This window comes from Lithobates pipiens, unplaced genomic scaffold, assembly GCF_037356315.1.
Source record: "Lithobates pipiens isolate NorthernLeopardFrog02 unplaced genomic scaffold, aLitPip1_a1.2 Scaffold_8, whole genome shotgun sequence".
NCBI lineage: Eukaryota > Metazoa > Chordata > Amphibia > Anura > Ranidae > Lithobates > Lithobates pipiens.
The window spans coordinates 586,919,281-586,930,761 of NW_027507903.1; the positions used below are offsets into that span (position 1 = coordinate 586,919,281).

The following is an 11,481-nucleotide window of genomic DNA, read 5'->3' on the forward strand; positions in this document are numbered from 1 at the left end:
AGCCACGTCGCACGACCGCGCAATTATCAGTTAAAGCGACGCAGTGCCAAATCGCAAAAAGTGCTCTGGTCTTTGGCAGCCAAATGGTCCGGGACTTAAGTGGTTAACACTGGGGAGACCCACTGACAGCTCAAAGATCAGGTATCGGTGCATTTTCATGAGTACCGATACTTATGCAAATACTTGGTATCGGTACCCATACTAGTATCGGTGCAAACCTAGTACAGTGCATGCATAATATCTTAAACATGTACGTCATCCCTTCAGTTGACCTCTCATGTCTTCCACAGTTTACTGTCAGAATTTTGCCCCGAATTTTAAGGAGAGCGAGATGAACGCCATTGCAGCGGACATGTGCACAAACGCCCGGCGCGTGGTGCGCAAGAGCTGGATCCCAAAGCTGAAGCTGCTGATGGCCGAAGGAGACGCTTACACATCTTTCATCAACGACACCGGCAAAATGGAGCCCGACCTGATGGGAGCGGCCACTGGCGGAGATCATGGCACCGGCTTCGACGGTGAGCCAGGCGAGGGGATGCCCTGATAACCCTTCTGTACGGGCCCACACATGTAAATATCGCCCTCTGTCTTCACCGAGGGAAGAGGGTGTAGAGGACAATGTGGCACTCAGGAGGTGGACTGTAATCTAAACGCCGCAGTAGGAGGTGCTAAGTATGACTGTGTGCTGCTGCACGAACTAGAGACTGGTGTGGAGGTACTCGGTATCACTATACACTGCTGCATGAGGTACTCGGTATCATTTAGCGCCCCCGTGTTCCATTATCAGTATAGAGTTATACGCAGTGTCATTATATAGCGCAGAGTGTGTACATTATCAGTGTATAGAGATACTCCGCATCGTCATACAGCACATCAAAGGTCGTAGAGCTACAACTGAGATTCACTTGTAAATAGATACTTTTGCGTCATTTTATAGTGCAGTCGAGGTAGAAGTACGGTATTCTCACTGGCCAACTGACAACCCAAGTCCTGCATCCCTGCTGCGAGATTTAGCGTTTTTTCCTTTTAGTATTTACTTTACATTTTTCAAGCCTCTCCTGCCACATCCCAAGAAGGAGTCGAAGGTCGTCCCGGAGCATGCTGGCTGCGCACAAAAAGCCCGGTGTGCTCAGGCCTGAAACAAGTTGCAAATATGACCCGTATATTCTTTTAGCTTGCAAGGTAAATACTGGTGTTGCACAAGCTCTTTCAATAAGAAATAAATATGGACAGAGCCTCCCCCCAACTAAAGCAGCCAGATTTCTGCCTTCTTTTTTTTTTTTTTTGTAGTCAAATCACTGAAAGATTTATTCTGATTGGTCGCTGTGGGTCACCGTACTTAGTTGATGTAGCTCCATAGACTTAATTTTCTTAACTGCACTAGAAGAAAGAGCTAGATGCTCGCTTGTTGCTGATGGCAGCGCTGTTTTTATACTGTGCTCCAGGCTTTGAACGATCTCCAGGCGTGTTCTTGGGTCTTGCAAGCAGAAGGTATCTCACTTTTTGAAAGGATTGAAAACATTTTTAATAACTGTACGCCTTTTCTCCAAAGTTTTGGTGATTTCCTTATCCTAATTTTGAGCAACGCCAGCACCTTGCTTGGGGTGAACCAGTCACCCCACGGGAGCCAGATTTTTTTTTTTTTTTTTTTTTGGCAAAACCAATATTTTATAGAATACAACTTATTCTTTTATGATGCTTCGTTTCTTGGCTATCTCTTAAATGAGCTTCCTTCCCTTCCCTTGTTTTACATTGTCTCTGTTGCCTTTTGTTCCCAAGATTGTTGCAGCACAAACACCTGACTGGTCATGGTGTAATCTCACAAACCATTGATGAATTTTATGTATGTGTGGCTTGTGAATGAAATTTATTGGGTTAGCTAATTTTGTGCTCAGGCACAAAGGTAGCTAGCATTAAGGCTGCAGATAACAATAAGAAACGGTTTCCTTGGTGTATGATTTTTGTCTTTTATATCTTTGAGCTTCATTTTCTTAAAGGGTAAGTTCACATTTTACAGAAAAATCTGTAAGGTGAACTTATTCAGGACCCCCCCCCAGTCCCGCTGACCTGGAGCGCGGTCATCACCTGCTAGGAGAGATCGGATAGCCTCCTCACCGTCCGGGGCTTAGAAATCCCCCGCAGCTTAATCTCCAAAATGTACCTCGTTAGGCGGGACGTGTAGGAGCATTCTAATTGGTCGACTCTGTCACATGTGTGGTGCCGACCGATCAGAAATTGCGTAGCCCGTCCTGTCACCGCAGGCGAAGAGGAGAGAAAGCCGTGGGGATTTCGACACCCCCCCCCCCCCCCCCCCCCCCCCCGGACCTGTACAGCAGCGATGTGATCTGTCTGTGCGGGAGATCGCCGGAGTCGAGGTTAGCGGGATCCTGTGCATTGGGAAAGGGGATCCAGTGTAAGTTCACCTTACAAATTTTCTGTAAAAGTGAACTTGCATTTTAAAGGCCTGTACATTTACAAAGGTTTTGTTTTTGCACTTTAAAAAAGGGCATGGGGGTTGGCTGGAATCGCTCTGTTAACCCTTCGATCCTTTTCACTTTTGAACGTAAGAAAGATTTAGGAGAAGGCACCACAAAGACCTTGCTATTACCCTTGCTAGCCAGAGAATCCTCTATTAGTGGTCATCAGCCTTGTCCTCAGGGCCCACTAACAGGCCAGGTTTTATGTATTACCTTGGGGAGATGCAGACTAGAATACTGCAATCACTGAGCAGCAAATGACATCACCTGTGATGTATTTCAGTTATCTTGCAAACCTGGCCTGTTAGTGGGCCCTGAGGACAGGAGTTGATGACCACTGCTCTATTATGTCCCCTCTGATCCTGATTATTCATTTGCCATTAAGGGCTCGAAGAGATTTCCTCTTTCGGCGAGAGTGCATGGAAGTAAATAAGGGCATTCTCATTGGATAGCAGAGCAATACGTGGGTGTGGCTTATACCAAACGCTACATTCATAGCCCTTAGTTATAAGGTGAAACTGTGATCAGAGGGGAATGTACCAGTGGCTTATCAGGCTGATAAAGGTAAATGTGACTTAATTTCAAAAGGAAAAAAAAAAATGGCTGACACGTTTGCTTTATAATTTATTACCAAAAATAGCCACAAAGGCTACAAAATGGCTTGATGGATTGTGAATGGGCAGAAGATCATTTTTGATCTTTGTTTGATGCTAGCACACAAACATCATGGACAATTTTATGGCAGAGGGATTCTGATGGGTTTTTAAGTTTACTTGGGTTGGCTTTTTATGAAACTTCAGAAAGGGGTAATTGCTTGTAGCAGCCAAAAATATTGCTCTCATGATTCCCCCCCCCTCCCCCCTCCCCCCCTTGAGCAGGTTATATATGGAAAGTAGAAACCTGCTTGCTATGGGCACCAGCCAGATTTCTCATTTTGCTGTGGGGGCTTTAAAGTGTTGCTAAACCCAGGACCCTGCATTCATTATATCTGGTCTCCCACAATACACAGAACATGGAAATGTAATTTTGCTTTAGTAAATATAAACTGCTAAATACCTTTTTTTTTTTTTTTTTTTTTTTTTTTTTTTCTCATCAGCAGTATATAGCAGTCTTGTGACTTCTCTGTCTGTTTAAAGCTTGTAGGAGGAGTTTTCATTCTTCTCTGACTGTCCTATAAGGCTGCATGCCCCCCCTGACCCTCTTTCTGGACAGTGCTGATTGGCCCTGTGTTGATCACATGGGAAAAAAAAACCTCTAGCAATACACACCAAACTGAGCATGTGCAGCTTTTCCCCTATCCTTTGTTCTGTTAGCAGATAGATTGGGGACGGTGGAAGATCAGAGAAGACAGGATCAAACAGCATTTTTACATAATACAGAGGATAAACTCCTAAGGTTCCACAGTGAATATAACAGGCATGCTTTACTGCATATACAGACTGATTTTACTGTTGTGGGTTTAGTAACACTTTAAAGCGGAGGTCCACCCTAAAGTGGACCTTCCGCTCATTGGAATCCTCCCCCCCCTCCGGCGCCACAATCGGCACCTTTCAGGGGGGAGAGGGGTGCAGGTACCTGGACAGTACATGTATCTGCACCCACTTCCGGAATAGCTGTCTGCGGAAAGGGGTGTCGATTATGCCCCTTTCCGAAAGTCCCCCGCTGCCTGCTGGGAAACACACAGATCCCAGAGGCAGCGGGTCCATCCTTATTGCGCAGCGCGACTCGCGCATGTGCAGTAGGGAACCGGGAAATGAAGCTGAAAGGCTCCACTTCCTGATTCCCATACCCAAGATGGCGGCGGCAGCACCCGAGAGACGATCGAGAGATCGGCTTCGGGTGCCGACATCGCGGGCGCGCTGGACAGGTAAGTGTCACTATTTTAAAAGTCAGCAGCTGCAGTATTTGTAGCTGCTGGCTTTTAAAAAAAAAAAAAAAAAAAACGCAGACTCCCGCTTTAAGTATGAAGGGGTCTGCCCATAGGAGCCAATTAGTGCTTTAGTTGTAGCAGAGTGAAAAGGTAGTTGGCCACTATGGCCAACTTGGCAACACTTTTTAGAAACTTTTGTGTGTAATATATATGTTTAATAAATATATATTATACACACGTGTATATGTGAAATCCTCAAGTCAAGAGAGAATGTCAGAGTATGTGAATCCATTCCTCAGATCTGTTGTTGGAGGACAGCTTTGTCCAAGATTTTTAAATCCTTTATCAACATGGAAATTCCTCTGATTGAGAATCTCCTTATTTGCTGTACATTGATTTGGATGTGGTTTAAATGAGGAAGTTGTAAATCATTCTAAGAGATAAATATCCTCCCACGTATTTGACCCTTCACACAGAGCTATGAGCAAGGATCTGATCAGTATTTTTATTTTTTTTAAATGGATAGCATGCATGGATACAGTGGTTTGCCGATTGGTTAGTCTGATAGCCAACCAGAATACATCGCTGAAATTAGCAGCGAGGATATATACTAAGGCGCTTCCACCAATGCCTGGCTGGTGCGACGTGTCTCAATCATTCAGAGTCTTATCACAACTTCTACACTGACAGACATAAAAGAGGGAGCAGTAGGTAAAGCTGCATGTAGGATTAGGTAGGTAGTTTTATCTGTGTATATATAGGTGCACAGATCTGCAGCTATGTTACTGATTTTATGTTTGCATAAGCACAGAATTCTCTCTAGGGATTTTTAAAAAGGATGTATTCCAGTATACACCGCATATGAATAGGTTTCTTTTTTAAAAGGAGGTTAGAGATTAAGAAACATCCTCAAAATAAAAAAATCAGTCTTTTCCCGCACATTACACATACCCCTTTTTCCTCCCACAGTCTTCTGGCTGGTCATATGATGTCCTTTGGGCCTCTCTTCTCTTGTTCCTTGGTGTTGGGCAGTTCACAGCCCCTAAATTATACAGAGCAGTGGTCATCAACCCCGTCCTCAGGACCCATTAACAGGCCAAGTTTTATGTATTGCCTTGGGTAGATGCAGACTAGAACACTGCAATCACTGAGCAGCAAATGATGGATTTCAGTCGTCTTGCAAACCTGGCCTGTTAGTGGGCCCTGAAGACAGGAGTTGATGACCACTGATATAGAGCATTGTGTCTCAACTGCAGTTCTCAAGGCACCCCAACAGGACATGTTTTCAGGATTTCCCTTAAGATGAAACGGCTGTGCTAATTACTAAGGCAGTGAAACTGATCAAATCTCCTGTGCAAAAAAAAAAAATGGAAAGCCTGAAAAAACATGACCTTTTGGTACCTCTTGAGGACTAGCGTTGAGAAACACTGCTACAGAGAACAGTGTTTATGTAAGATGTGAGTGGTGTTCTCTGCAGAGTTTGTGGGCCTTGGCCGGCAATCTAAGTCACCTCCCCAGGGGTGGAAGTGGGTTGAGTGACACTGGATGTCATTCAATCTAAAAGATGGGTGGTGAAAAGAACAGAGGGCAATACTGGACTGGGACATGAAGATAAATCATTTTAAGTGGAAACCTGCTTTAAGAAAGCATTTGCAGACAGGTCAAACCTGCCAGTGAAAGGTTGATGCTGTCCGGGAGCCATTTTCCATCTTGGAAACCTTTCAGCGTATGAATATATAGGAGCTTCTGTAGCTGACTTGAATGCTAAGGCTAGGTTCACACCTGTGCTTCTTTTCTTTCTTTTTTATTTTTTTGGGTGCATTTTTGATGTGATTTCATGCTTTATACTTTTTATTTTATTTTTTGTAGGAGGAGACTGGTTGTTAAAACACAAAACACTACTAAAAACACGCCAAAAAAATTGCATTTACATTTTGTTTTTCATGCGCACCCATTGAATTCTATGGGGCCAAAATCGCACCTTCCTGCACCAAAAGTGCCTGCACCTTTTTCTCCTAAAATACACTTAAGGAAAATGCACAGATGTGAACGGGCTAATTGGGAAAGCATGTAAAATGGTTTGTTGTGCATTATTGCACTTCAGCAAACACACTAATAGTTGCACAGGTGTAAACCAAGCCTAAGTGTCCCTGACTCCTAAATGAGAAGTACAGCTCGTTTTGGCGAGCTGTGCAGAGCGAACTGCGCTCCTGTGACAGAGGGCCGAAGCTTGCTGTCGGCTGATGTCACAGAGCCGGTCGGGATCCACACAGGAACCTGGAACCATAGCTGGCTAAGCCTCTCATTGAGGTGCTCCCACCCCCTCGACCAGCCCAGCGGCCCAATGAGGAAGGGGGCACAGGGAAGGCAGTGGTTACTGTCAAGGAGGACTGAAAATGGAGTGATCAGCGAGGGACAGATGCAGCATCTGATCGATGCTGCATTCACCTAGGTAAGTATGCTTAAAGAACAAAATAAAACAAAATTCTTACTTTTCTTTAACAAAGGGTGTGTGTGTGTGTATGTGTATGTGTATGTGTATGTGTATATATATATATATATATATATATATATATATATATATATATATATATATATATATATATATATATATATATATATATATATATATATATATATATATATATTATAATATACCCTTTGTTAAAGAGTAAGAGTTTTTTATTTTGTTCTTCTAAGCATACTAAATATAAAAAAATATATATGTTACATTGGTCCAAGCTGCACCAATGTAATTAGGTATAAAAAAAATCCAAACCTATAGTTCTCCTGTAGGCATACAGGTCTTACCAGCAGAGTTCCTGAGCATTGATTTTTAAGCTGAACCACAGCAAAAAAATAAAACTCAGACCATGAATAGAAAAAATAAAACAAGCAGGTTTGCTGCAATACTTGCCTTCAACCGAGAGCTCTTCCCTGTAGCTATTCCTTTCTACATGCTCAGTCCTCCGGGTTGAATAACGGCCGGTGTCATTCCAACCCACTTCCTCTGAGGCCAGGCTGTCATGAACCCCCCCCCCCCCCTCTTGGGGAAATGTCATCATATTTGGGGGGGGGGGGATGTTAGGATGTTCTGGGCTGATCAAATGGCTTTGACATGGTTATTTAGACCTGTGCTTTTTTTTTTTAACCTGGAACAGCTGTTTCAAGCTTCTCTCAGATAGCCACCTCCTATTCTTCATGCCTTTTTAGAATTTTTTTTTTTTTTTTTTTTTTTTATAGAATACCATATCTCCAAATCTTTTCATGCAGTTTTAAGTGCAGGAGTTTATTGGACAGCTGTGGTGTTTGAGCATGGCACCCCCTACCAGGCATGCTGTTACATGTTAATTTTGTAAATATATGTATAGTTGATCTTGTAGGAAGTTGGGAAAAGCCTGTAGTTTATAGGTTCTTCTGTACAGGTATAGTAGGGATAGAGAGGGCACTATATGGTACAAGTTAGTAATAAGGCCACTGAAAAATAGAACCTACTGTAATTACTGTATGCCAAAAGCTAACAACGCTGGGGCAGATGTATAACCACCGAAGGAATGGCAAAATGATATTGTTGCCCCAGGCAAGCAGATATCTGCTTTTACTTTTAGACCCGCACTAGGAAACTAGAAAACTCACAGCTGGATCCTGGTTGCTATGAGTGATGTTATCATTTTCATTTTTTTTTTTTTTGCCATTTCTGACTCGATGGCAGGCACTTGCTGTAGGAAGTGCTTCCATAGCAACCAAATTTTAGTGTTTTATTTTTTCTCATGCTGAAATAGAGCGCGGTGGAGTCTTGTTGCCTTTTTAGCCTGGTACACACTAATCGTTCTTGGCGGGGAAAAAAATAAAAAATCGGCTTTGATCGGAGCCGCTGTATTAACGATCTGACCTTAGTCTTATGGACACAGAGAACCAGCTCGGGAGCAAGCGTGCACAGGTGCCCCTATAGCAAGTTCCTTGCTATGGGGGGCACTTGGCATGGGGGAAGGGCTAAAAGCGCCAACGGCAGACCCAAGAAAAGGAGCATCTGGTGCTGCTATTGGCAAAAGCATTACATAGAGCAGGTAAGTATAACATGTTTGTTTTGTTTTTTTAAATAATAAACATGTTATACTTGCCTGCTCTATGTAATGGTTTTGCACAGAGCACCGGTGCTCCTATTCTTGGGTCTGCCGTTGGCACTATTAGCCCCTCCCCCTTGCCAAGTGCCTCCATAGCAAGCTCCTTGCTATGGGGGAACTTGTGCATGTTTGCTCTTGAGCTGGCTCTTTTTATTTTTTTTAAATAATCACTTTAGTGGCACCCTAAATCAGGGGTCTCAAACTGGCGGCCCTCCAGCTGTTGAGAAACTACAAGTCCCATCATGCCTCTGCCTGTGGGGGTCATGCTTGTAACTGTCAGCCTTGCAATGCCTCGAGGGACTTGTAGTTTTGCAACAGGCGGAGGGCCACCAGTTTTGAGACCCCCTGCCCTAAATGCATCTCTTTGTTTGCACACATGATACTACTTTTTTACGTGATTCAAATGAATGGGCTGTGAGAGACCACACAGGAACGTTTGCTTTCCATTGTGATCTTGCCCTTGAAACGGAACTAAACCATCAATTTAATGGTTTTCTATAACTGTTACTTTCAACGCATGCCATGAATGGCAACTGTCACAGTTGCTTGTCCTCTTAAAACAGTATTAAACTCTCCAGCACTGAGCCGTCACCTCTCCCAAATTTTCCATCTTCAGATATCACTGTGCATGGGAGTCAGCATGGTGTTTTATTTGCACTAGAAAAAGTGGCTGCTTGGATGCTGTGGGCAATCTGGTCTTGGCAACGGATGGGTGTGAAAGTTGGGCAACTTGTGTTTTTATATATATATATATATATATTTTTTTTTTTTTCTTTTAGCAGGAAATTGGCCAGTCTTCACCCTGTGCTGGTTGCAAAGCGTAGTCTTGGCTCACGTTGCAAAGGGCAACCTAGAAAACCATCCCTTCACTTGTTATACATGAGCTCCACCGATATTATTGGGCGCGTTGGTTTCTTTATGAATCAGCCTGTTCATGATGTAGGCAGCCTAAAATCACCACATTACTAATCCGTGTTCATTTCCTCTCTTTGCAGTTTCCAGCATTATGTATAGAAATCGTGTGTAGTCCTAATAAACACTATATTCAGTAAGGTAAAGCGTGGAGATTGCCACACCTCAACTAAGAATTCCGAAGATGCAGTTGAGTTTTTTTTTTTTTTTTTTTTAAATACAAGGGCTGCCATTGGGTTTGACTGACCTGCCTGCACAATGCATGTCTTGCTGTACATATATCTGTATATATAGTAACCTCTCTTCCCACGTGTAGGTTTCTCAGTTTAGCTGAGCCCTGCTTTGGGCTGTAACAGGATGTAAATAATTTGAATTAATATTTTTGCAGGCAAAGGGGTGGGAATGGAGATCTGAAAAGAAGCAGCCCTTAGGCAATCTGTTTGTTTTTTTGTATATGCAGAAGTGCGCAAGGCTGCACAAGCATATGTTTTAAAAAAAAAAAAAATTTTAATATTATTTTTGCTTTTGTTTGCGTTTGCCAAATTTAGATTTTTTTTTTCACTAGTGATCACATCCACCATTTTCACAGTAGTTGCTTAGGAAAAAAAAAAAGGAAGATTCAACATATTTTAAACATGTATATTTTATAGGCCTTTCTGTTACATATGAAAATTTGCAGCAGTTGCTTGGTAATTGTGTAGTACTTGCTCACAAACACTAGATGTCACTGTCAAGTGCTGCCTGGAATAACATATGCAGGAAACTACAAGAGCAAGAGGATGTAATACCTGAAGGTGACACTAGATGGTGCTGTATAATTCTTTGTGATGGCACATGGAAAGCCTTGGACTTATTTAGGAATGCTGAAAACTGTGCTGGGATTTGTAGTTCTGCAGAATGGGATTTGCCAGATACTATGCCGTCTTTTTTTTTTTTTTTTTTTGGACTTCTTCAGATTGGTTGCTTTGGCTAACTCTTGCATTCCTGGTTATTAATGATTTGCATAGTATTTCAGTGCCAGCTTCTGAATGTGAGCATGTGCTACACCCACAATTGATATGTCAAAGTTTTTTTTTTTCTGATGAAATTGCACAATTTTAATGGATGAAGTTACCTTTTTATTTCAACCAGTCCTATAAAATGTAATGTTGATGAAGGAAAAAAAAAAAAAGTGATTCTTCCCTTGTTGGCAATAAAATAGACAATTTCACAGACAGACTGGTAAAATTTTGGAATGACTCAGCAGAGAGGGAGGGTTGCACATTTTATTTTTTTTATGCTTCTGTTTTTCTACTTCCCCCTGGGCCAGCGGGTGGTGTGTTTTTTTTTCTTCTTCCTTTTTTTTTTTTTTTTTTACAAGTTTATTTTGTAATTGTGGGGAAAAAAAATGAGCCCATATTTTCCTTTTGTCATAAAGGACTTTTCACTAATTGCGCACTTTGAGAAGTGCAAATGCTTGAGATAAGCGCCACATCCCATATTTCCTCATCCCACTGCGCAGTGGGTGCGGAGGGGGGTCTGTGGTTTCCAAAATGCTCCCTTTCCATGTCTCCTTCCTCTCTGCTCTTTTAAGTGCCAAGATATCGCTGTGTGTTCCCTTAACTGTGAGACAGAAGAATTGCACATAATGGAGTAAAAATTCCGAAAACAGATATTAATAAACATTTTTAACAAAACTGAAAAATAGCGTGTTTTGTTTTTTACTTTTTTGGTATTTCTTTACTTTGGTATCGATGCATACAAATGTTGGAACAAATCAATTAATCGCCAACATTGCTTGTGTGGAGCAGCAAGGTTCACGTCATTCGTGCGATAAGACACCAAGTGAATGACGCACCGCCGTCGCATCTCATGCAGTCTGCTTACCTGCACATGCTCTGTGGACTCTTTAATCACAACGGCACCCATGTTGGATTAGGCACGCTAAGCCACTGCTTCACAAAACTTGACCTGACCAGCGGTGAGCGCTCTTATCTCCAGCAAAGCCTTCCATACTGACTCCCGCCTTGCACTGATTTCCTCCTCCTCCTGACCCCCCCCCCTGATTTCCTCCTCCTCCTGACCCCCCCCCCCCTGATTTCCTCCTCCTCCTGACCCC

At 42.7% G+C, this 11,481-nt stretch overlaps 1 protein-coding gene across 3 annotated transcripts in view; it reads left to right on the plus strand.

Moving 5' to 3' along the window:
- The window catches only part of NACC1 (nucleus accumbens associated 1), a 56,026-nt gene extending 44,959 nt beyond the window's left edge, over positions 1-11,067 (plus strand). For 2 of the 3 annotated variants that reach the window (XM_077470413.1, XM_077470415.1), the window contains exons 7-8: positions 291-518; positions 9,467-11,067. In XM_077470413.1, coding sequence (XP_077326539.1) covers positions 291-518; positions 9,467-9,498 — 260 coding nt within the window. In that variant the 3' untranslated portion in view covers positions 9,499-11,067. Of the gene's footprint in view, positions 1-290; positions 1,252-9,466 lie in introns of those variants that run through there. The other variant, XM_077470414.1, reaches the window with a different exon arrangement.
- The last annotated feature ends 414 nt before the right edge of the window (positions 11,068-11,481 follow it).